Source organism: Pleurodeles waltl, chromosome 7 (genome assembly GCF_031143425.1).
Source record: "Pleurodeles waltl isolate 20211129_DDA chromosome 7, aPleWal1.hap1.20221129, whole genome shotgun sequence".
In the NCBI taxonomy this organism is placed as follows: Eukaryota; Metazoa; Chordata; class Amphibia; order Caudata; family Salamandridae; genus Pleurodeles; species Pleurodeles waltl.
In genome coordinates this window covers 405,919,988-405,944,548 of record NC_090446.1, presented here as the reverse complement: position 1 = coordinate 405,944,548, position 24,561 = coordinate 405,919,988, and the positions used below count along the sequence as shown (strand labels likewise).

The window sequence follows — 24,561 nt, the reverse complement described above, 5'->3', positions numbered from 1 at the left end:
CTATCTTACCTCTAAGGGGAACCCTTGAACTCTGTGCACATTATCTCTCACTTTGAGATAGTATATACAGAGCCAACTTCCTACAATGAATTTGAGTCATCCGGCATGTTCAGGCCTGTTTCCTTCCAGATAAGTGTTTTCAGTGTTTTTGGGGGTGCCTGTTTTAGTAGATAGGCATATTTGAGCATAGCCCCATTCTGTACCAAAGCTTGGTCTTGTAGCCCGAATTCCAATCTGACTTGTAGCGATGAGTAACTGTATAGCAGGTGGAAAACAAAGCGGAAAACTTTACTCTGGGCAATATTCAAGAAATCATTAAATTTGTCAAGGTAAATTTCCAGAGTGTATACCAGGGAGGGAAGGAACTTTGTCTTGATCACTGTAAGGAGCGGGCTCCAGGCTGAACTTTGCAGATTCATAGATAGATTTTGAAAAGCTGCAAGTTGCGATACCACTCCGGCTTTCAAGGTGTTAGATGCAAGCGGTTAGACCACTGCTACTGCAACCAGACCCCCAGATATTTGTAGCTACTACTTCTGCCCACTGGCTGGTTTCCACAGAGCCACTTCTTTTTCTTCATTACATGCTTGTCGAAGATGACAACCTTGGTCTTCTCCAGGTTTAACAGCAGCATGTTGGACTTGCAGTACTGATCTAGGGTATGTAGGAGTTTTTGAAGCCCCGTGCCTGAAAGATTCAGCAGGATGATGTCGTCTGCATATAGTAGTGCTGTTAGTAGTTGATGACCCAATTTAGGGGGATGGGAACTGGAAGAGTTCAAATGTGCGCACAGATCTGCCAGATATAAATTGAGTAACATCAGGGCTAGTAGGCAGCCTTGCTTCACGCCTCTCTCTATTAGAATTTTACTAGACACTTTCATTGCTGCCAGCCTTTACCTTAGCCCAGTTGTCAGAATATAAAAGCTGAATTCATCTTAGCAGGTTTAGTAGAATATTGTCCATTTTTTATGGGAAGATGAAAAACAGGGGAGAAGACGTGCCATTGAAAGACATGAATTAGAGGGAGAATGAGTTCAGAAAGAGGGTGAAAGGAGTGTAAAAGGGGAGGCAGTAGAAAGAAAGAAGGTTAAGAACGAAAGGAGAAACAGAAAGATTGCTGACATTTATTCTAGTGAAAGGCAATATTTACTCATATCTCCCGCAATGGAGCTTGCGTTTAGCACATACGGTGCATCCCACTCCGTTTCCTGCAACTCCTTGTCCTAGTAACATCGAACCCACTGCCTGAATCTTGGAAGATGTGCAAAGTCCTAGTGACATCGGCACCACATCAATGAATCTGGAAGTCACAGTGGGTGAGCGATCTGGACAGGGCGCATAGCAAATGAATTCACCTCCAGGTCCATGCTAATCTTTAGGTTATATGTTTGTTGCTCAGCCAGACACGTTCAAATGAACCGTTTCACACCCTTTCCAAAAATCACTCTAGTTACCTGTGGGCTTTCTTCTGCAGCTTACAATGTGAACGGCATCCGATCTAGTCACGTGTAAATTAATGCTCCATGCAAGGTAAAAAGCAGTGTAGGATGTTGAAGTATCTCGTCTTTACTCACTGTCGTTGGTCCACAGGGTGAGAAGATATATCATAGAATACGTGCCCAAACATTATCTGGCATCTTTTCTGAGACTGCGATGTAATCTACCTTCCGGTGTGTTGTGATAGTGGTGCGTGTTCAAAGTAACTGAGACCATCATGGTCTCATTTCACTAGCAACCTAGCAAAGATGACCTGATTCCAGTGCCACCATCTACCTGCAGCTCTTACTGCACAGCTGGCATAGAACCGCTATTCTTGGTCAGATGTGTGGACTTGGTGTGAAGCCTCTCCACATGGCACCAGAGAGGTTTCACAAAAAAATAAAATGAGCTTTTTAGTATGCTGCAGGGTTTTCAGTGGGGTTGGGATCTTATAGGGTGTTTGCTTGCGTGTGTGCTAGTTAGATCAGTGGTAATCTAGGAGCTATGGACTTTGTGCAACTGGGCTGCTATCCTGCCCAAGAGTCTGACTTGTGGTATGAACAATTGGGAGAAGCCCATAGAATATAAAATGTAACACTGTGATTGTGTTCTGTACTAACAAGACTTTACTTCTCACAGTAACCCTTCTTTTCAGTATAACACTGGAGTATTGAGAGCTCCATTGAAGACAATGGAGTAGCTCAGAGCTTATAATGGCTGTTATATTGTACTATGTGTATATGTGAGATGGTGGGAGTGTGTGCGTGCTACGTCAGAATAGCGTGGGGCAGCAGCCAGTCGGTCGACCTTGTTGGATGCACTGGCAAAACTACACTTTTCTCAGAGTAATGGGAAACAATGACTTCTCAAAGTCGAGGTTAGGCGTGTGTGTAAAAGAACAAAATTGTACCATTGCAGGTCGTGAGAGACTGTTGGCAAAGTTCCTTGTGTGAGTCGCAGGCATGGCTAGCAGAGGGAAGCTATTGTGCAATAGCAGGGAGGATAGAATTGGGACTGCTGCACTCAGTGTGAGTGGATAGACAGAGCAGCTTCCTTGGCACTCAATACTTCAGTGATATGGAGCAGTGCCGGGCCTTACTTGGTTGCACTCGTAGAAAGTAAATTGCGGGGTCTACCGCCGGTCAGGTGAGGAGGGTATGGCGACAGATGAGTTTCAAAATGATATGTATGCTCCATGTTATTCAATTTCCGAGTCAAGCACAGTGTCACTTGAGTTTCAGGCCAGGTTCTATGTATCAGACACACTCTGAGCAGAGATAGGGTGACCAGACGCCCCAGATTTACCCAGACAGTCCCGGATTTCCGATGACTGTCCTGACACTTGTTTCAGAAATACACAACTGTCCCGGTTTTTGGAGAGGGTCGGCTGAGCTCGCACGTTTATCGCTCGGCAGTGTGTTCACATCGGCCCTCTCATGACACCACTGACAGTTTTGTTTAAAAAAAAAAACTCTCCTGCTGTGCTGCCTAGCTTAATTCAGACAGCACAGCAGGATTTAATGGAGGGCGAATAAACCGCTGTGGAGCCCATCACCCGAGGCCAGAATAACAAAGCTCTCATTGCAATATACTGAAGCATGGCCAAAGGAAGTCTTTATTTTTCATGCTGCAGAGGTGTGTTTTTTGGTAGCATGAAAATTAGACTTCGTAGGGCAGTGGTTCCCAAACTTTTTCGATCCCCGGCTCCTTTGACCTATTGGCCGTGTTGGCCACGGCTCCCCATTATGTTACTTTTTTTTGGCGGGTGGGGGAACGTAATCCCAGCCTGTACCTGTACCTACACTATTTACAGTTTGACTTCTTAATTCTCTCGTTCAGGTTCCTGAAAACCATTTATTTTAAACTATTTCTTTTCTTTTGTCATAGGGATATTATTAATGGTACTCTGGCGCCCTCCGCTGGTCACAATAATTAATGCAGGGGGTTTTGTTTTCAAAACCACGGTGAAAAGCTACCGATTAAAAGCACCTCCGAGTGGTTTCCAGACTGTGTGCGGCGCCCCTGGCTAATTTTGACGGCGCACCAAGGAGCCGCGGCGCACAGTTTGGGAACCACTGTCGTAGGGTGTGGTGTGTTCCATATGGCGCGCTCTCTCTCTCTCTATATATATATATATATATATATATATATATTTGTGTCCCAGTTTTTTTTGTTGTTCAGAACATCTGGCCACCCTAAGCAGAGAACATTGAGGCGCAGAGGTCCCGACTCCCACCTATTTCAGCTTCAGTCAGTAATTTGGATTTGGCTATCGTGCTGGACTTTGTTTTTTCACATCAGTATTAACTGGTCGACATAGTTTGCCTGGGTATGATTAGACCTCTGTTCTCAGCCTGCAACATTTCTGTTGCTTATTTCACATTAAACTGAATGCCCAGCTTATTGCAAGCAGCAGGGAATTATGCTATGTCTCTGAAAAGGTACCATTTATACTGACATTTGCCCCAGTACACATATGCGTCTTATAGATGCCCTGCGCAGTTATTTGGCCTATCACAAAATCAGTTGCAGCTCCTCCATTAGGGTGGAGGAGCGTTGCCTCTCCGCCAGCAGCAGCTGCTGCAAATTCTTTACCAAATGAAACGATAATAAACCATGTTTATTATAGTTTTGTTTGTTAAAGGGGCGGGCATTAGGGATGTCGAGATGAGGGGAGTGCACTGTGCATTCCTCTCACTGCACATGTATGTTTGGCCGGCTGTCTTTGGCCAGCCAAACATACATGCGCAGTAGGCTCTCTCCAGCCTGGCAACACAGTTGCCGGTCTGGCGAGAGCATGCACAGGCTCCCAGTCTGCCTGGGAGTGCCCTGGCTGGACACTCCTAGCCAATCCTAATGCCGGAATGGCCCCAGGGTACGGTGGGAGCCAGTGCCTGCCTGCAGCGACTGGGGAGGAGCAGTGGCTGGGAAGGAGGTGACTTTTTAAATAAAAAAAAAAAATTAATTAGTCCATCCCCGTGCATTCCCCACATCACGTCCCGCACCCTCTGCGCTGCCCACACCCTCTGTGCCGCCCCAACATAGCCCTGCAAGCCGCTCCTGCTCAAAACATAGGCTATTTTAAGCACACTATTAAAAGAAAAAATCTAAATCACATGACCTGCAAGCAAGCACATTACATTGGGCATGTGGCATAACAAAGGCCCCCGCAGCCCCCACGATGCGGGTGTTAAGTGCCGAGCTTCAGGGGGCTCCCTCAGCACAGCACCCTGGCCTGAGTGAGTCGGGGGGGGCAGCACATCCATGTCCTTTGCAGTGGGGCCCCTCAAGTTTCAGTACTCCACTGCATGTGGACAATGCCATGGCTTGCATGCGTACATACTAGTGTATCTGATGAATGTGCTATTATTCTGCCACTTAATAAACACAGCACTGTAATGTGTTTTGCTTACATTATGTATACTTTATTTGTAATATGTGTAGCCTGTATGGCATGATCTTGGGTACGGATGTGTGAAGTGATTTTTTTGTATTATTTTTTTGTAAAAATGTTTTACCGACTTATGGCTCCTCATAGATTTTAATGCTACCAAAAGTGATTATTACTTTTAGAACTAATTAACTTTTCTGGTGATGCGGTGGAGCATGTGCTGGACAAGAACATTGCTTGGTAGAAGAGTTTGGTAATGAGTGATTTTGTTTGTAGAGCGGGCAGATGATTTATATGTGAGTAACAGGTCTGAGATGTGTGAAGTGAGGTTGGCCCGCTGGTTAATGGGTGCAGCGGAGCAGTTTTGCAGTGTGTTTGGTTGGGGCGGGTGGGGGGGGGGGGGAAGCAGGTTTGAAACGGAAAGTAGGTGTGGGCGATGATCTGTGTGAAGGACTGAAATGTGTCATGGTAGTGGTAGGAGAGTATGGTCGTGGCCTACATACTTCACAATATTTATCCACGTATTTAAATGTTTATAAATGTATCTACGTTGTGAAGATTCATCAGTTCACAATTTAAGATATTGTCGTATAACTTGCAAGCTTCTTGCTCAGTTATACACGTCTGACACATTTCTTCTTGAACAGTTGCAGTAATACAGGGAGCCATCCCAAGTTTAATGACTAATCTTGTGAAGCAATTGCAGCAAGCAATTTTTGAAAATCCTCTGACAGTAATTGTAGAAAATTGCCTCCCTGTTGCAGTTACCCCCCACTTTTTGCCTGATATTGATGCTGACTTGACTGAGAAGTTTCCTGGGACCCTGTTAACCAGGCCCCAGCACCAGTGTTCTTTCACTAAAAATGTACCATTGTTTCCACAATTGGCACACCCCTGGCACAAAGATAAGTCCCTTGTAAAAGGTACCAGTGGTACCAAGGGCCCTGTGACCAGGGAAGGTCCCTAAGGGCTGCAGCATATGTTGTGCCACCCTAAGGGGCCCCTCACATAACACATGCACACTGCCATTGCAGATTGTGTGTGTTGGTGGGGATAAAAAGGCAGTCAACATGGCATCCTCCTCAGGATGCCAGGCACACAAAATGTACTTACCTCAAATCTTGTAGTTCTAAAATAAAATTAAGAAAATATATTTTTCTATATAAAAACTATTGGCCTGGAGTGAAGTCTTTGAGTGTGTGTTCCACGTTTATTGCCTTTGTGTGTACAACAAATGCTTAGCACTACCCTCTGATAAGCCGACTGCTCGACCACACTACCACAAAATAGAGCATTGGTATTATCTAATGTTGCCCCTATCAAGCTCTAAGAGGAACCCTTGGACTCTGCACACAATCTCTCACTTTGAGATAGTATATACAGAGCCAACTTCCTACAGTAATGCAGCTGTGCATTTTTTTCATCGTAATAGTCTGATTAAATGACTTAATTGTAAATCTAAAATCCATATGCTTATCGTTCTGTCAAGGTTTCAGTTATATGTGTACACCTCAACTCAAATGCATCTTGGTTTCTGTAATCCAATCTGTCAGATCCAACGCCATATTTTTGTATGCACAGCACACCATGCAAAATTCAAACTGTTCTGGGTAAGACATTCTTCTGCTCTTTGACGCTACGTCCAAAGTGTATTAAAACCCGATACTAGTCTAGTATTAACAATTGCGTTGTTTTCTCTCCCTCAGCCAGGAAAGCTTGCAGAAGCATTCAAGTACTTCGTACAAGGGATGGGCTACAGTAAGTAATCAACTTCTTGCTCAGCAAGAAACACCCACCTTCTTTTAGAAGTGATTAAAATATGGCCATTGAACTTTAAAACAAATATTTGCATCGAAATTTACCTTTAAGGACTTTAAAATGTTGTCTAGTAAACAGTGAGCCAAAAATAGTTTTTTATAAAGTGTTAACATTATAACTTGCGTTTTGTTTTCATTAAAATGGTGGGGTCTAATGAAGACCAAAGACAAATATTCTAAGAAATAATGAAGACCATTAACCTTTACTGGCACAATTCTACTAGTTCTGTAGAATGCATGACATTTAATACTACTGTAGAGTAGGTGCTTCCTTCTTTGAACTTATCAAATAGTAATGACCAATGTACAGCTAGAAAAAACTTAAACAGAACAGCTATAATCGCGATTTAATTTTTTTGCCTTGCCTACAGACAACTTTTAGATGTCTGTTATCGATTACATTATTTAGTTACTTCTTAGTTAATGGTTTTTATTCCCTCTTGTTTTTGTCTCTTCCATAGAGCACAATTTCTTTACCAACCATTTGATTTGATGACTCCTATTCTTCAAAATCTGACATCAAGAAACCATTTTATTTTTAGCACTCTATTGGTGTATATTAATGAATTAAACAGGATTTATACAGCGCTCAGCTACTCCTAGGAGTGTCCCGGCACTAAGCTAATAGGTAGAACCAACAACACTTGAAAAGACCTTTACTCTTGAAGAAACAGCCATGGCTTAAGTCTTTTTATTAAACATGTTGATTGAGTCCAAAGAGTGTAGCTGAAGTGGGAGCCTATTCTATGCTGATGGCCCCAGATAGGAAAGAGCATGTCCTCCTGCTCTGGTGCAACCAATCTTGGGAACCCTTGCCCACAGGCTGTTCGCAGAGTGCTGGTTCCTGGTTGGGAGGTGGAAGCTAATTTTGGCACCCAAGCAACCAGGACCCATGTGATGAAGAGCTTTGTTTTAAACAGGATCCTCTTCCTCACTGGGAGCCAGTGAAGGGAGCGAAGATGAGGAGATACATGCGTTCTCAATAGCAGGTTGAGGAGGATGTGGGCTGCTGTGTTCTGGACCACCTGGAGTCTATTAACCAGGCAGTACCAAAAACAAAGCATTTGCATAGTCAAATCTCAGTGTGATAAGTGCCTGGATGAATTAATTTTTGACAGATGAGAGAAAATGTAGAACGTTTTCCAGAATGCAGATCAAAGCGAGAGCTTACCACAGAATTAATTTCTGTGTGATAAGAAAGATGGCTGTCAAATTTGACACCAAGATTGTTGACTGCTCCCCCTGAGGGCTGGGTGGGGGTGGGGTCAGAGGTAGGGGGAGCCATCTGCTCAGAAGATATGCCAGGTTTCAGGGAGATTGTGACCAAAAAGAGAATTTTAGTTTCATCTGCATTACACTTCAATTGGTTGATGGTCATCCAGTAAAATACAGCCGCCAAATCAGATTTAATTGATTCCCCTACAGTTTATTCACCCTTCTTACAGAAAAATAGCAACTGTGTGTCATCAGCAGAGGAGATCACTTTTACCCCCAAGGCCTCTGCCAGCTGTGCTAGTGGCATAAGATAAGTGTTGAACAGCGTAGAGCTCAGAGCAGAGCCCTAAGGCTCCCTCACTATTAAATCCAGGGACACTGAAGAAAAAGAAGGAAACTATACTCCATGTCCTCTACCACTCAAGAAAATATAAGCCAGTTCAGGACCTGACCTTCCACTCCACTTGATTGGAGATGTGCCAGGAGCCTGGAATGGGGGACCACGTTGAACGCCGCTAACAGATCTAACATTATCAGCACTGTCTTCCCCACTGCATGTTAAATCTTAAGATACATTAATTCAGGTGGTGTGGTCAGGATGAGGGAGATGGTGGCCCAAGCTTAGTGAGCTCTGCCAGGCCGCCGCTCCTATCCTTCCCCATTTGAGCAGTGGTGGGGCTTGGCCCCTGGCAAGAGAGGCCCCTTCTGGTTCTGAGGAGGTGTGGGGGCCAATGCTCTGGCCTTCCTTGTGGCTACAGGAACGATTGATGGGACCAGGTGATGACTTGTCACCCCTCGCTGCATGGCAGCAGATTGCTGTGGAGGCTGCAACAGGTTGCAGATCAGAGGTGGCCAAGCCATGGCTGCAGAGGAGTGCTGGACCTTGTTCTTGGGTGGCCAGGAATAATTCCCCTTTCTACACTACGGCAGGGGGCCCCAGTGCGAGAGGTCAGTTGGGACAAGGCTCCCTCACCTACTTTGGGACCTTGTGCTGCTGGAGGGGGGAAGTTATGGCACCAATCCCTTCCCCATACCTCACCCCTCCCCCTGCAATCACTGCATCAGCGATCCCTGAGCCCCTGCCTTCACTAAGACACTGACAGGATGGTGCCTCAGGTGGTCTAGAGTTGGCTGAGGCCGGTAGATGTCATTCGAATGGCAGGGGGGTGCTGGAACCCCCACGCTGCTACCTGACAGTTGTATGCCCACCTCTGGCCTGGGCGGCAGCCTGAGCTCAATGCACCTCATCCTTGCCCCACCCCTGGCCCGGACGGATTGCACAGTTGACAGCTGCATGCTCTACGTCACCTCGTTAGGTAGTTTAGCTAGCTGCTTATGGATGGCCTGGACTCATAACAGGTGTTTTGCCCCCTGGCTTCCTACTGCCCGAGCCCATTATGGGGAAGCTTAAAACTGCAAAACTGCCTCAAAATACTGTGCTATGCCCAAACATAGGCATGAGGACCGAATGGATGGCCGTTGATGTTGAAACCAGGACTACTGTAACAGGCTCTTATGGAGTTGCCCAGATCCTGGAGGAAGTAAACCCTTCAGGATCCTCTGTGGAGGTGAAGATAAATGTTTTGGCTGTTGAGATGGGCTCCTGCAAGAGGATCAAAAGAAACTTCACAAGATTGTGACACAGGCAGAATCGTCAATACAACCGTTGCAGCCCCAAATGATGGACCTCCAGCAGCAGGTGCAGAAGCTCTCCAATCACCTTTGCTTCCTGAAAGACAGGGCCGAGAAAGCGGGGGGCTGAGCGTACTGCAGCAACATACGCTTGGTGGGTAACGTTGGCACAACACTGCCTGTCCACTTTCTTCTCCTTAGAGTGGGCACACTGGGTCCCAGTGAGGATGCCACCCTCTGGGCCCTCATCCGGACCCCTGACCTGTCCGGCACTTTCGCAACAGACTTAATTCTCTGAGCAGACAGGCTGCTTTGTGGACAGTAATATGGTTTTCATTTTCCCAGATTATACCCTGGCTGTCCAGAGGCAGAGAGCCTCTGTCGTCAGTGTGAAATGCAGACTTCATGATATGGGACTGTAGAATGCCATGCTGTTTCCGGCCTGGCTCTTGATCATCCGTGAGGGTAAGGCCTTCTTTACAGACCTGGGGAGGCCTAGGATTGGGCAGGGTCTCGTGGGGGCAACATTAGAAGTGGAGGCTTTGCAGGAGTGGTCTCAGTGCTCTAGGAGTTCATGACGTAGGAGAGGGAAGAGAAGACTGGGTCCGGATAACCACACAGCCCTGAAACATTGTAGGTCTCTCTGTGAGCCCTCTTCCACATTTGTATCAGATGCCAGCAGTGAAGTGGCAAACAGAGAACTCCTCACTTATCTGGGATGAGTACACACAAGTGCTCTCTAAGGTCACATCACTTTCTGTGGAGGAAATTATATGATTTAGATTGAGGCGAGGTGGTGGTATATGGACTGTGGACTAAAACACCGAGCTAACTTGGATGGCTGCCTGGCCATCCTTCAGTTATCTGGACCCAGCTAGGTTGACAGAGACCTGCTTCTAGCACCTGCATCGCTTCGAGGCAGTCGTCATCCCATGGGTGATCGGCCTATCTTTGTTGACTGACATGGGGTCCTAGCATCAACTGGCCAAGGGCAATCCCGTCCATTTTTACTTACTAAGTCTCAGTGCACAAATTGCTATGAGAGAGACACCTTACTGCGTTAGAGGGGAACCAATTGCATTACTGCTGGTGAGGCCAGCTCTTTATTTAACCACATTTTCAGCATACTCCAGCAGGAGGCCTGATATTAATAGCACAGAGGGTGATGTTTCAACTGGAATGGCAGAGAGCAGACCCTGAAGGGAGATACTTTTTTGTAAGTGGGAGACTAGATGGCTCTCTGGTTCATCTCCCGGGCTTTACTCTCTGAAGGCAGGACAGGCTACTCACCTCCACTTGCTGAATGACTTAATAGTGTCAGCCTTGAACAAGTTCTTGGTGGGGAAAGGGATATCAGTTGTGTGTTGGACATCCTGACAGATCCCATCCTCTCCTACAGTGTCAATTGCCACACAACATCTGAACATGGGCAGTTGGATACAAAATAAGCACCTATCAGATGCATGGAGGCAGGCACGCCCATTGACCAGTCATGCTTCGCATACTAGGATAGACCTATTCCTCACTTTCCGACACCTTACAGAGGTGATGCACCATGCAGAATACCTAGCGATGACTTTTTCGCATCACTGTCCACTTTTGCTGTCCATGCGTTGGGGTCTGTCGATAACTCATATCCCCTCCTGGAGTTTTCAGTGTTCATCCTTGGAAGATTCTGCCTACTGGGGCACCCTCACGCATGACAAATGCACTACTTTGAAGTGAAGGCTAACTTGGCCTCCACGTAATTGGCTGAGAGAGACACTTTTAACCCCTTCGCTGCCAGGCCTTTTCCCACCTCAGGTGCCAGGCCTTTTTTGGCTATTTGGGGCAGTTCGCGCTTAGGCCCGCATAACGTTTTGTCCAAATAAGCTACCCCATGCCAAATTTACATCCTTTTTTCCCCCCAACATCCTAGGGATTCTAGAGGTACCCAGAGTCTGTGGGTTCCCCTGAAGGAGACCAAGAAATTAGCCAAAATGCAGGAAAAAAATTCGTTTAAAAAAAAAAAAAAAAAAAAAGGGAAAACAGGACTGCAGAAGGCGGCTTGTGGTTTTGTCCCTGAAAATGGCATCAACAAAGCGTTTATGGTGCTAAAATAACCAACTTCACAGCTTTTAGGACCAGGCAGACTTGAATCAGAAAACCACATTTTGTACCACAGTTTTGGCACTTTACTGGGACATACCCCATTTTTACTATTTTTTCTGCTTTTAGCCTCCTTCCAGTTAGTGACAGAAATGGGTGTGATACCAATGCTGGATCCCGGAAAGCTATACATTTCTGAAAAGTAGACAACATTCTGAATTCTGAAGGTTTCATTGGTGTAGATCCTACAGGATTTTCCTACAGAAAATATTAACTAATATAAAAAATATTGAAATTGAGGTGAAAAAAAAAAAAAGCCATTTCTCGTTTTACTTTAACTTTTTTCCTGCGGTGTCAGATTTTTTTAAAGCAATATACCGTTACTTCTGCTCGACTCTTCTGGTTGTGGGGATATATAGGGCTTCTAGGTTCATCAAGAACCCTAGGTACCCAGAGCCAATAAATGAGCTGCACCTTGCAATAGAGTTTCATTCCAAACCGGGCATACAGCAATTCATTTGGTGAAATATAAAGAGTGAAAAATATGTATCAAGAAAACCTTTGTATTTCCAAAATGGGCACAAGATACGGTGTTGCGACACAGTTGTTATTTGATCTCTGAATTCTAGGGGTCCCAATACTAGCATGTGAATTATAGGGCATTTCTCAAATAGACATCTTTTTTACTCACTGTCATACATTTGGAAGGAAGAAATGTGTTCCTCCCCCAAGTCTCCCGATAAAAATGGTACCTCACTTTTGTGGGTAGACCTAGTGCCCGCGAAAGGAAATGCCCCAAAACACTAACTGGATACATCAAAATGATCAAATACAAAACTACCTGTTTTTGCCGGGGCACCTGCTTTTTTGGTACTGGGCTCAGCAGCCATACAGGGAAACCTAGCGAACCCAGACATTTCTGAAAACTAGACACCCGTGGGAGTCCAGGTTGGTGTGACTTGCGTGGATCCCCTAGTGTTTTCTTACCCAGAAGCCTCAGCAGACTTCAAATTTACCTGAAAAAAATCATATTTTTCCCACATTTCTGTGTGGGATCACCGCACCGGGACAAAATTCCTACCACCCAACGTTCCCTTCAGTCTCCCGGTAAAAATTATACCTCACTTGTGTGGGTGGGCCAAGTGCCTGTGACGGGGAAGAGCCAAAAACATGTTGAAATTGAGGGGGGAACCTCAGCGGGTCCAAAAGGGCAGCTTGAAAAAAACCCCAAAAAAACAAATTTTAGGCTGACAAGTGTGGCAGAAATTTTATCGGTGTACATGAGACAATGCTGGGTGGTAGGAATTTTGTGGATTCCTGCAGATTCCGGAAGGTTCCATCACAAAAATGTGGAAAAAAATGTGATTTCCAGCAAAGTTGTAGGTTTGCAGGACATTGTGGGTAAGAAAATAGTGCGGGGTGCATGTGAAGCACACCACCCTGGACTCACACGGATGTTTAGTTTTCAGATGTGTTGTGGATTTTCGTACATGGCAGCATCCAAAAGCAATCACGCGCTGATGTCATCAGACGCCACAGGGGTGTGGGGCGGGCAGGAGTCGAAGGGTAAGCGATTCACCTCCAATCCCTGCTCAGGGAAGGGGGGTGCTTGGCCCTCCCCCAATGGCCCATAGCAGAACGAGCTGGTCTTGTCCTCGGCACTGGGCAACTGTGGCCGAGGGTGAGACCAGCTCATCCTGGGCACGCAGGAGGTTAAAATGCGCATTGTAAAGGTAAATTGTATTAATATATCTCTTACTACCCCTGACAAGGCATTGTAGCTCTTTGTGGCCAGTAGCATGCTACTTCAGAAACCAAAATTAGAGGTTTATAGTTGGTATTCAAGAGATCTGATTAAAGCCTCCATTGGGGCATGCTTCACTCTCCCAGCTGTACCGTATGGAGCATGAACTATGTCTCTTGGAACTCTGCAGTTTCGTATGTGTAGGCACACTGCACCCTGGTTCAACAGACGTGGGAACATACTGACCTGAGCTCCAAGCTGGGCCAGCATGTGTTCCAGGAACAGTTTCATTGAGGTATGCAGAGGGGGTCGGGTAGGACGTCTACTTGTGGGTCTCCCGCAGTTGGAGCGCAGTTGACCGACGATTACAGCCATTTTGCACCGAGGCCACTACATGCATAGGCAGGCAGAAATTGTTGCACTGTTTTCAGACTATTATATAACCCTGTATGGACAGCGGCAGATGCAGATGAAGATCAGTTGGCCTTTCTTCTAGGCAAAATGCTTCTGACCACATTGACCCTGGAGGACAATTAAGGGTGGTTCCATCATGGACCGTGACATAGCCTGGCGATTAAACAGTTGGTGAAGGTCAAGACACCTGGCAGTGACTGCCTTCCCCAGGAACTTAATCTTTTCAGGCAGGCCTGCTTGAGCATTTAGTTTGGGTATACCTAGTGGCCTGTACGGTGGAGCAGCTACCAGACTTCAGATTCCTATCAGGAGATCCATATAGTAATGATCCCTAAAAGGAGGTGTGGTGGGATCCACTAGACAGGAGTGAATACTCTTTTAAACTTGGATTGTGAGATCTTGCGAAGACTTTTTGCAAACTGTATCCACTTCTGTTTATCATCCCTGATTCACTCTGACCAGTGCGGCTCTGTTCCTGGGAGGAGCCTTTCCTTGAATTTTAGATGCCACTGCTATATACTGGACAGACTGTCGGGGGACATGCCCAGGACTGTGGCAGTCTCGGTGGACATGGATATATATAAGGCATTTGACATCCTCTCGTGGATGTACATTTCTGAAGTCTTCTACTGCATGGGGAGGAGCTGCTGGCCTGGATCCAGGTGCTATATGCCGTTCCGATGGCATGGGTACAAGTTGGTTGCGACAATTAAGAACAGTGGCAGATCCACAGGGGCACTAGCCAGGTCTGCCCTTTATCACCCTTATTGTTTTCACTTGCCATGATTCCTCTGGCATGTTGAATGTGAGTCTTGTGCATGGGACAAGGACTGTGGATGTCGGGAATGTATAATCTCTTTATATGAGGATGACATTCTGATTTAATTATACAACATTACTTCGGGTCTGACGCCAGTTCTTAGACTCTTGGACAAATTTAATGCTCTCTCCGACCTCTTCGTAAATATGCATAAGTCTTGTATTTCCCCATGTTGGAATCGTGCCTGACACTTCTAGTGGAATCTGGGCCTTACATAGCCCCAGTAGCTCCACACCTTCAGGTATTTGGTTGTCTGCATGCATAGAGATCCTGCGGACATACACAAGGACAGCCTGGGCAAGATGGTTGCCCCTCTGCTCATTGTTTGTGTTGTGGCTAAGATTACCATTGTCGCCCATCGGTCATGTTGCGCTGGAAACAATTGTGGCTCTGCAGCGGCTTTTGTTCATGTTTGATTGTGTATCCCTGCTGCTGCCCTGAGTTGTTTCCATGATCTATGCGGATAGCTTTCTACCCTGATCTAGGCAACGTGTATTTGAAAATAGTTGAATACACTAAAATGCATCTTATCTCCTAAAATAAGGAGGACTGAGATCATTTTCAGTCCAGTATATGCTCTCCTAAAATGTAACTGTATTAATGAAGTATATCGTTCTGCTAAGGGTCCTAGATAGTATATCAAATACCCGTATCCAACTAGGTTGATGGATGCATTAGCTCATTGGCGCACAAGCCTCATCCACCCAAGGGTGGCATGCTTCATCTTCTGGCCAAATAAGTAACCAAAAGACCACTGGCAAAACAAAAAGGTGTGTCAAATGTGAGGGCCGAACAATTAGCTTTTCCAATGCTTGTAAAGTATGGTGAACAAATATATCTGATCGAGACTTCTAGTCACAGGTTATTTACCTTTAGAATATTCCCCATGCATCAGACTGGATCTGAAAACGTTTGACAAGCAGTGTCCCTGCTCGCGGGTAGGTGCTGTCGTTCAGCTTTGCATGGCAATGTCACTGCTGCAAATGACATGTGGTGCCTATATAGCCGCCACCTCAGCATGCTGATGTCATTTCTTTTAGTTCTGTTTCAGTCAGCGCTTATCTGGAGAGAGCTACCCCCAGTCAATTTTTGACTCACCTTTGTTAGCCTTTTGTTGAATATTTTTTCGAAACTGTCTCTCCTGGTTTGTAGATGTCGACCAAAAAGACAGATTTCAAACCATACAGCACCTTTCACCGTTCGATATCTGTGGCAGATCTGCGGTTTCTTTGCCTTTGGTGTCTGGAGTGCGATCATGACGCCAAGACTGTTGCGGATTGCCACGCCATGCATCCAAAGGCGCTGAAAGAGCAGTCCCTCCAAAGCTGCCTGATGCAGAATGACCCTGAGATGTTTCAGATCTCAGTCGAGAGAAACATCCGAGACCGTTCATGGAGTCGATCGTCATCCCACACAAAGCTGCCAGGAAAATCCATTAAGTCCCACAAGAAGAAGTCAGAGGTCATCAACTTTACAGTGCAAGCCTTCAGTCGAGACTCGAGGCTGTCAGCACTCAAGTCCTAGGTCTGTGGTGGAGCCTGCGCCTGGGCCATCTTCATGCCTCCCTGAGCTTTAATAGAGCTGGAGCGATTCCCCCCAAACTAAGAGTTCTACGAGGCCATGCACCTCCTGTTTGGAGCACCTCTGGACCCCGTGAGTTCTGGAGGGGCTCCTACTGGTTTTCAGCCAACAGACCTGCCCTCATCACCAGTCAAGTCCCCGGGGATCCAGTGACAGTTCTGGAGCAGCACTGGTTGAGCGACCTCAACCTTACCTGGCACCCACTCCTCCCCATCATCATTCCTGACTCTGTCACAGAGTCATCCCATGTAAGAGCCAGTGCCTAATTCTTAAGACAGGCCTGGATTGGATGATGAATTGGAGGGGTCTGAGGATCCTTATGGTTACCAGCCCTTAAAAGACCCTAAGGACACCTGGTTTGAGGACCTGGTGGATGCCAGTGGGGCAGACACCTCACTAGACACTGGCCTAGTTTCTCCTCCTACTGTGTCTATGGAGGACGGTGCCTCATTCGTTAAGGTGGAGAGGAGGCCAGCTGAGATCTTGGATCTTCAGTTGTCTTCAGTGGCAGTCAAGACAAATGTCTTGACGAAGGTGCTTCAACTGGGAGTCATCCTATCGGAACCACTTCTTTTCAATGAAGCTATCACCAACGTCCTGCTTGGGACCTGATTTGCACATGGATAGGTCCAAACTGGAATGGTATGGTGAGCAAAAAAACTGATGAATTAAACCCAGATCTTTCTGGGTTTAATTTTCCGTCCATCAACTGTTTTTTTTGCATTTGTTGCCCCAAGTAGGAAGGGTATGCAGAGATGTGGGTCCATGCTCACTATGCCACTAGATTCAAACTAGCCTGGCTGAAGAGGGGTGATACCCCGAAACCAGTCCCTGGAAGCTTGTTTCTGGGCCAGGGAGGACCTGGCCTGGAAGTTCGGAATGGACTGTTCCCATGGGGAACAGGGTCAAGACTGATTTGCCTATGGCTATGTCCAAATTGAAATGGCATGGTGAGCAAAAAAACTGATGGATTAAACCCAGATCTGTGACTGGGGGTGAATGTTTGATTTTGGTCTGCATTCCATCCATCAACTGTTCTTTTTACTTTCAGAAAGTGAGCATTTCTCTGCATTTAAAACCATCTGTGCCTTACAGCCTGTTTCCAATCAACATTTTGTCCGTACTGATTGAGAGCTCCTTGGTGCATTTCACCCAGAAAACCACCAACACAGGACACTCCGTCACATCTGCATTCATCTGCATACTGAATGGATCTTGCTGGGCTGGAAGGTTAGAGTGCCTGACACTTACATTTCAAAGGCCAGTGGCCTGCCCTCACACAAAGGACTGATAACCCCCCACTCAGACCCTGGCAAACAGGACTGGGCTGAATGGGGAACGTGTGTACTTAAAAACCACTCTTTCAAGTTTCCCCCACTTCAAAGGCATTTTTGGGTAAATAAACTGGGTCTCTGATCCCACCAAATCAGACACTTCTGGACCTGCACCTGAACTCTGTCAGAAGACCTGCCTGGCTGCCCAAAGGACTCTCTGGACTGCTTTGCTGCAAAGGACTGCTGGCCTCTGACTGTGCTGGAAGGACTCTGCCTTCCTCCAAAGTGCTCTCGAAGGGCTTGAATTGAGCTTGCCTCCTGTTCTGAAGTCTCGATACAGCAAAGACTTCATCTACTAGCTTTTTGCTATTACCCAACTCCAGCGACTCTGGAATTACTTCTGCGATGCCGCACGCTGCTCCCACTCTGTGGACATCGCTGCACGCAATGACTGCGGCCTGCAATGCAAGTCCGACAACGCTGTGACTCCGCTGACGTCACTCAGGGTCATTGCGGCACTGCAAACTTAACACATCGTGTCCTGACGGACCGGAACCCGCAACCCCGCTGGTACACAAGGAATCAATGCATTGCGCACGACGATGCATCATCTCCCGGTGCATCTGGACGGAACAGATACCTCACCTCCATCTGCTTCACAGCACAGAACCGATGTCTCTTTCTTCGGAAGCTATAAGGGACTGACGCCATCAATGTCTCTTTCCAACTCTGTGCGACGTCCTTGTTTTTAATTTTTAAAAGGTACTGTTTCTGGGGGTCCGTGTGACTCCGTGACTGGCACTGGTGGTGTCAGATTGTTGGGAATGACTCCGTCAACGACTCCATGATAGCCCCCGTTGGATCTATTGTGTTTTCTAAGTGTTTTAGTTGGATTTAATCTTTAAATATTCATAACTTTGCTTGTGTACATTGGATTTTCAATGTTTTAACATTATTTTATTAAGATAAATATTCTCTATTTTCCTAAACCTGTGTGGTGTCTTTTTGTGTTTTTTTTTTTTTTACTGTTATTGTATAAAGTTCTGCACAAACACTCTACATATTGCCTTCTAAGATAAGCCTGACTGCTCAGTGCCAAGCTGCAGGAGGGTGGGCACAGGATAATTTGGATTGTGTTGCGACGTACCCTGACAAGGATTGTGGTCCCTACTTGGACAAAGGTATACCTCTGCCAACTAGAGACTCCATTTCTAACAGCTTCTATTTGTTTGGAGAGAATGTGGACTCCGCGCTGAACAGCTTTAAGGACAAAGAGCTACTGCCAGATCCTGGGCCTTTCCATGACCCCTTGCCAACCCCAGTTCACCTTATGCCTCTTTTGTGGCCATGGAATGGACTTTCAACCTTGTCTCTACCTTCTCAACCACCACAGCAAGCAGCTTTTATAATGTTTCATGGCCAAGGACACAGTTCCCACAGACCACAGGGGGCAAGTAGCCTGAGATCAGGCCAATCCACCACCCTCTGGAAGCCACATCCTCCAAACCGCTTTAGTTTGTCCTCCAATCATCATGGGCATCCAGTGGGGGGCAGGATCTGCCATCACCTGTGCCACTTGAGATCAGTAACATCCGACCATTTGGTTTTGCAAATCGTCCAAAGGGGTTATTCCATCTCCTTTGTGACTTCCCCTCCGCCCATGTCAACCACTAATGACAGGCTGGCGGAGGGCCACCTCTCCTTAAAGTGTCATGAAGTCTTTGCTCTCTTAGCAAAGGCAGGCAGAGAGGAGGTGCTACCATCAGAAGGTGGTCATGGTCGCTACTACCCTTACTTTCAGATGCCAAAGAAGGTCAAAGGCCTCTATCCTATACTTGACCTGCAACTTCTCAATTTCTTCCTCATGAAGAAGAAATGTAAAATGCTAACTCACCTCAGTTCGATCTGCCCTGGACCCAGGAAACTGGATGGTCGTGTTGGACTTACAGGATGCATATTTTCACATCCTTGTTGTGCCTGCCCACAGACATTAACTGCTGTTCATGTTGGGCCAAGAGCACTTTGTCTGCTGTACTGCCTGTGGCCTTACCAGCACCCCTTGGGTGCTTACTAAGGTGATGGTGGTTGTAGGAAAGTACCCTGTTTGTGGCATGGTTATCCCTAATTTTTGCCTGCTGTCAGTATGCTTTGACTGTTTTCACTGGGGGCCCCCAGCGATTGTGCTCTCCCTCTAAATTTGGTTGCCTAGGATTTTGCACACCACACAATTGGCATACTGGTGCCCCACATAACCCCTTAGTATATTGTGGGGCATTGGGGCCCCATGGGTTCTCCATGGGGTGCTGCATGTATTATGCCACCCATGGGGCCCACGTAAAACGTCTGCAGGCCTGCCATTGCAGCCTGCGTGAAAAGTGCCATGCACCCTTTCACTACAGGTCACTAAGTCTCCCCTATGGTAGGCCCACCTAGCCCAGAGGGCAGGTACTTATGTGTGAGGGCACCCCCTGCATTGGCAGAGGTTCCCCTGTGAACTCCAGCTCCATTGCACTGGACTTTTTAAGTGTGGCAAAGCCATTTTACCCATGTACTGGACACAGGTCACGTCACCACCTGTATGCAGCTACATAATGGTAACTCCGAAACCTGGGCATGTTTGGTATCAAGCATGTTGGAATCATACCCCAATACTGTTGCCGGTATTGGTTGTATGATTCCATGTACTCTGGGGGCTCCTTAGAGAACCCCCAAGATTGCTCCTACCAACCTTCTAGGATTTTCCAGGCAGCCTGTACTGCTTCCACCCCACAAACAGGTTTCTGCCCTCCTGCTCCTTGACCGGCAGAGAAAGGCAGAACAAAGGATTTCCTGTAGAGAGAGGGAGGTAACACCCTCTCCCTTGGAAATAGGTGTCACCTGGCTTGGGAGGGGTAGCCTCCCCAACCCACCGGTTTAGTTTGGGGGGCACATTTGGTGCCCTCCTTGCATAAACCAGTTTGCACCAGTCCAGGGACCCCTGCTCTGGTGCGAAACTCGACAAAGGAAAGAGGAGTGACCACTCCCCCTGTCCATCACCACCTTAGGGGTGGTGCCCAGAGCTCCTCCAGGTGGCCGCTTGATTCTGCCATCTTGAATCCAGGGTGGGCAGAGGCCCCTGGGAGCATCTGAGTGGCCAGGTCAGGTTGGTGATGTCACAGCCCCCTCCTGGTAGGTGGTCACTGTGCTAGGTGACCAATCCCTCTTACTGGGCTATTCAGGGTCTCCCTCTTGTGTGGGGTCCTCAGATTCGATGTGCAAGATTTCAGCAGAACTCCTCTGCATTGTTTACTTCATCGAACCGAGAATCTGCAACTTCAGCGACAACTCCACTCTGCAACATTGTTTCTCTGGCTCTTTAGCAACTGCAACATTTCTCCGGCTGTGCATCCTCTGAGGGCGGCAAGTCTTCAGCCTGCACAAGAAGTAAGAAGTGTAGGAGGCTGGACTGGCTTGTAGTGAGTACCAAGGGGTACTTGCACCTTGCACCAGGCCCAGTTATCCCTTATTAGTGTATAGGGTGTCTAGCAGCTTAGGCTGATAGATAATGGTAGCTTAGCAGAGCAGCTTAGGCTGAACTAGGAGACGTGTGAAGCTACTACAGTACCACTTAGTGTCATATGCACAATATGATAAGAAAACACAATACACAGTTATACTAAAAATAAAGGTACTTTATTTTTATGACAATATGCCAAAGTATCTTAGAGTGTACCCTCAGTGAGAGGATAGGAAATATACACAAGATATATATATACACAATAGCAAAAATATGCAGTATAGTCTTAGAAAACAGTGCAAACAATGTATAGTTACAATAGGATGCAATGGGGAAACATAGGGATAGGGGCAACACAAACCATATACTCCAAAAGTGGAATGCGAACCACGAATGGACCCCAAACCTATGTGACCTTGTAGAGGGTCGCTGGGACTATTAGAAAATAGTGAGAGTTAGAAAAATAACCCTCCCCAAGACCCTGAAAAGTGAGTGCAAAGTGCACTAAAGTTCCCCTAGGGACAAAGAAGTCGTGTTAGAGGAATAATGCAGGAAAGACACAAACCAACAATGCAACAACTGTGGATTTCCAATCTAGGGTACCTGTGGAACAAGGGGACCAAGTCCAAAAGTCACAAGCAAGTCGGAGATGGGCAAATGCCCAGGAAATGCCAGCTGCGGGTGCAAAGAAGCTTCTACTGGACAGAAGAAGCTGAGGTTTCTGCAGGAACAAAAAGGGCTAGAGACTTCCCCTTTGGTGGACGGATCCCTCTCGCCGTGGAGAGTCGTGCAGAAGTGTTTTCCCGCCGAAAGAACGCCAACAAGCCTTGCTAGCTGCAAATCGTGCGGTTAGCGTTTTTGGACGCTGCTGTGGCCCTGGAGGGACCAGGAGGTCGCAAATTGGACCCGGAGAGAGAGGGGACGTCGAGCAAGACAAGGAGCCCTCTCAGCAGCAGGTAGCACCCGGAGAAGTGCCAGAAACAGGCACTACGAGGATGCGTGAAACGGTGCTCACCCGAAGTCGCACAAAGGAGTCCCACGTCGCCGGAGATCTACTTAGAAAGTCGTGCAATGCAGGTTAGAGTGCCGTGGACCCAGGCTTGGCTGTGCACGAAGGATTTCCGCCGGAAGTGCACAGGGTCCGGAGTAGCTGCAAAAGTCGCGGTTCCCAGCAATGCAGCCCAGCGAGGTGAGGCAAGGACTTACCTCCACCAAACTTGGACTGAAGAGTCACTGGACTGTGGGGGTCACTTGAACAGAGTCACTGGATTCGAGGGACCTCGCTCGTCGTGCTGAGAGGAGACCCAAGGGACCGGTAATGCAGCTTTTTGGTGCCTGCGGTTGCAGGGGGAAGATTCCGTCGACCCACGGGAGATTTCTTCGGAGCTTCTGGTGCAGAGAGGAGGCAGACTACCCCCACAGCATGCACAAGCAGGAAAACAGTCGAGAAGGCGGCAGGATCAGCGTTACAGAGTTGCAGTAGTCGTCTTTGCTACTATGTTGCAGGTTTGCAGGCTTCCAGCGCGGTCAGCAGTCGATTCCTTGGCAGAAGGTGAAGAGAGAGATGCAGAGGAACTCGGATGAGCTCTTGCATTCATTATCTAAAGTTTCCCCAGAGACAGAGACCCTAAATAGCCAGAAAAGAGGGTTTGGCTACCTAGGAGAGAGGATAGGCTACTAACACCTGAAGGAGCCTATCAGAAGGAGTCTCTGACGTCACCTGGTGGCACTGGCCACTCAGAGCAGTCCAGTGTGCCAGCAGCACCTCTGTTTCCAAGATGGCAGAGGTCTGGAGCACACTGGAGGAGCTCTGGACACCTCCCAGGGGAGGTGCAGGTGAGGGGAGTGGTCACTCCCCTTTCCTTTGTCCAGTTTCGCGCCAGAGCAGGGCTAAGGGGTCCCTGAACCGGTGTAGACTGGCTTATGCAGAATTGGGCACATCTGTGCCCAACAAAGCATTTCCAGAGGCTGGGGGAGGCTACTCCACCCCTGCCTTCACACCATTTTCCAAAGGGAGAGGGTGTCACACCCTCTCTCAGAGGAAGTTCTTTGTTCTGCCATCCTGGGCCAGGCCTGGCTGGACCCCAGGAGGGCAGATGCCTGTCTGTGGGGTTGGCAGCAGCAGCAGCTGCAGTGAAACCCCCGGAAGGGCAGTTTGGCAGTACCAGGGTCTGTGCTACAGACCACTGGGATCATGGGATTGTGCCAACTATGCCAGGATGGTATAGAGGGGGCAATTCCATGATCATAGACATGTTACATGGCCATATTCGGAGTTACCATTGTGAAGCTACATATAGGTAGTGACCTATATGTAGTGCACGCGTGTAATGGTGTCCCCGCACTCACAAAGTTCAGGGAATTGGCTCTGAACAATGTGGGGGCACCTTGGCTAGTGCCAGGGTGCCCTCACACTAAGTAACTTTGCACCTAACCTTTACCAGGTAAAGGTTAGACATATAGGTGACTTATAAGTTACTTAAGTGCAGTGTAAAATGGCTGTGAAATAACGTGGACGTTATTTCACTCAGGCTGCAGTGGCAGGCCTGTGTAAGAATTGTCAGAGCTCCCTATGGGTGGCAAAAGAAATGCTGCAGCCCATAGGGATCTCCTGGAACCCCAATACCCTGGGTACCTCAGTACCATATACTAGGGAATTATAAGGGTGTTCCAGTAAGCCAATGTAAATTGGTAAAAATGGTCACTAGCCTGTTAGTGACAATTTGGAAAGAAATGAGAGAGCATAACCACTGAGGTTCTGATTAGCAGAGCCTCAGTGAGACAGTTAGTCACTACACAGGTAACACATTCAGGCACACTTATGAGCACTGGGGCCCTGGATTACCAGGGTCCCAGTGACACATACAACTAAAACAACATATATACAGTGAAAAATGGGGGTAACATGCCAGGCAAGATGGTACTTTCCTACAAGAAGGAATCTCCTTTGGAGTGAAGGAGTTGCTCCCCTGCATCTGCAGCCACCAACTGCAACAACGAACTGCTGCTCCCCTCTGGAACTGTGTGGATCCTGCATCACAGGCGTTGGTCTGGAGTGGTCCCCTTGGTCCTCTCTGCCAGCTATCCAACTTGGGAGAAAGTAAGCCTTTGCCTCTACTCACAGGACAGTAACCATGTGCACCCCGGCTATGGCAGCTACCAAGGATTGTTTGCTCCTACTACAAGGGATCTTCAGGCTCAGTGTAGCCCTGGCACCCAGCACTTCTTCCTGCAAAGGACACTCTCCTACCTGCTGCTACAGTGACATGGGACTCTTCTTCAGTTGTGCTGAGTGGACCTCACTGCAACTCCTGTGCCTGCTGCCAGTGGGTTGCCTTTGGGTGCTGCCTCCTCTTCTTGTGACTCTCCCAGTTGCTGAGGGTCACCCTGGGCTCCCCACCTTGATTCGAGTCCCCTGGACCTTGCTGGTCCTCTTCAGCCTTGCAAACCTTCTTCTCTGTCTGTTGCATTTGCCAAGGCTTGATGGTGGTTTTCCAACACCACTAACTGACTGCATCTCGACCGCCGACATGGGAAATCACTTGCATCCCTTCTGGGACTTCTCTTCATTTCCTGTGTTGCACTACTGACCTTCTTTGTCCACCGTC

General features: G+C 47.4%; 1 protein-coding gene across 3 annotated transcripts in view; it reads left to right on the top strand.

Moving 5' to 3' along the window:
- The window catches only part of NDRG3 (NDRG family member 3), an 836,729-nt gene that overhangs the window by 721,854 nt on the left and 90,314 nt on the right, over positions 1–24,561 (top strand). For all 3 annotated transcript variants that reach the window (XM_069243888.1, XM_069243886.1, XM_069243887.1), the window contains one exon: positions 6,579–6,630. In XM_069243888.1, the coding sequence (XP_069099989.1) occupies positions 6,579–6,630 (52 nt within the window). The remainder of the gene's footprint in view (positions 1–6,578; positions 6,631–24,561) is intronic.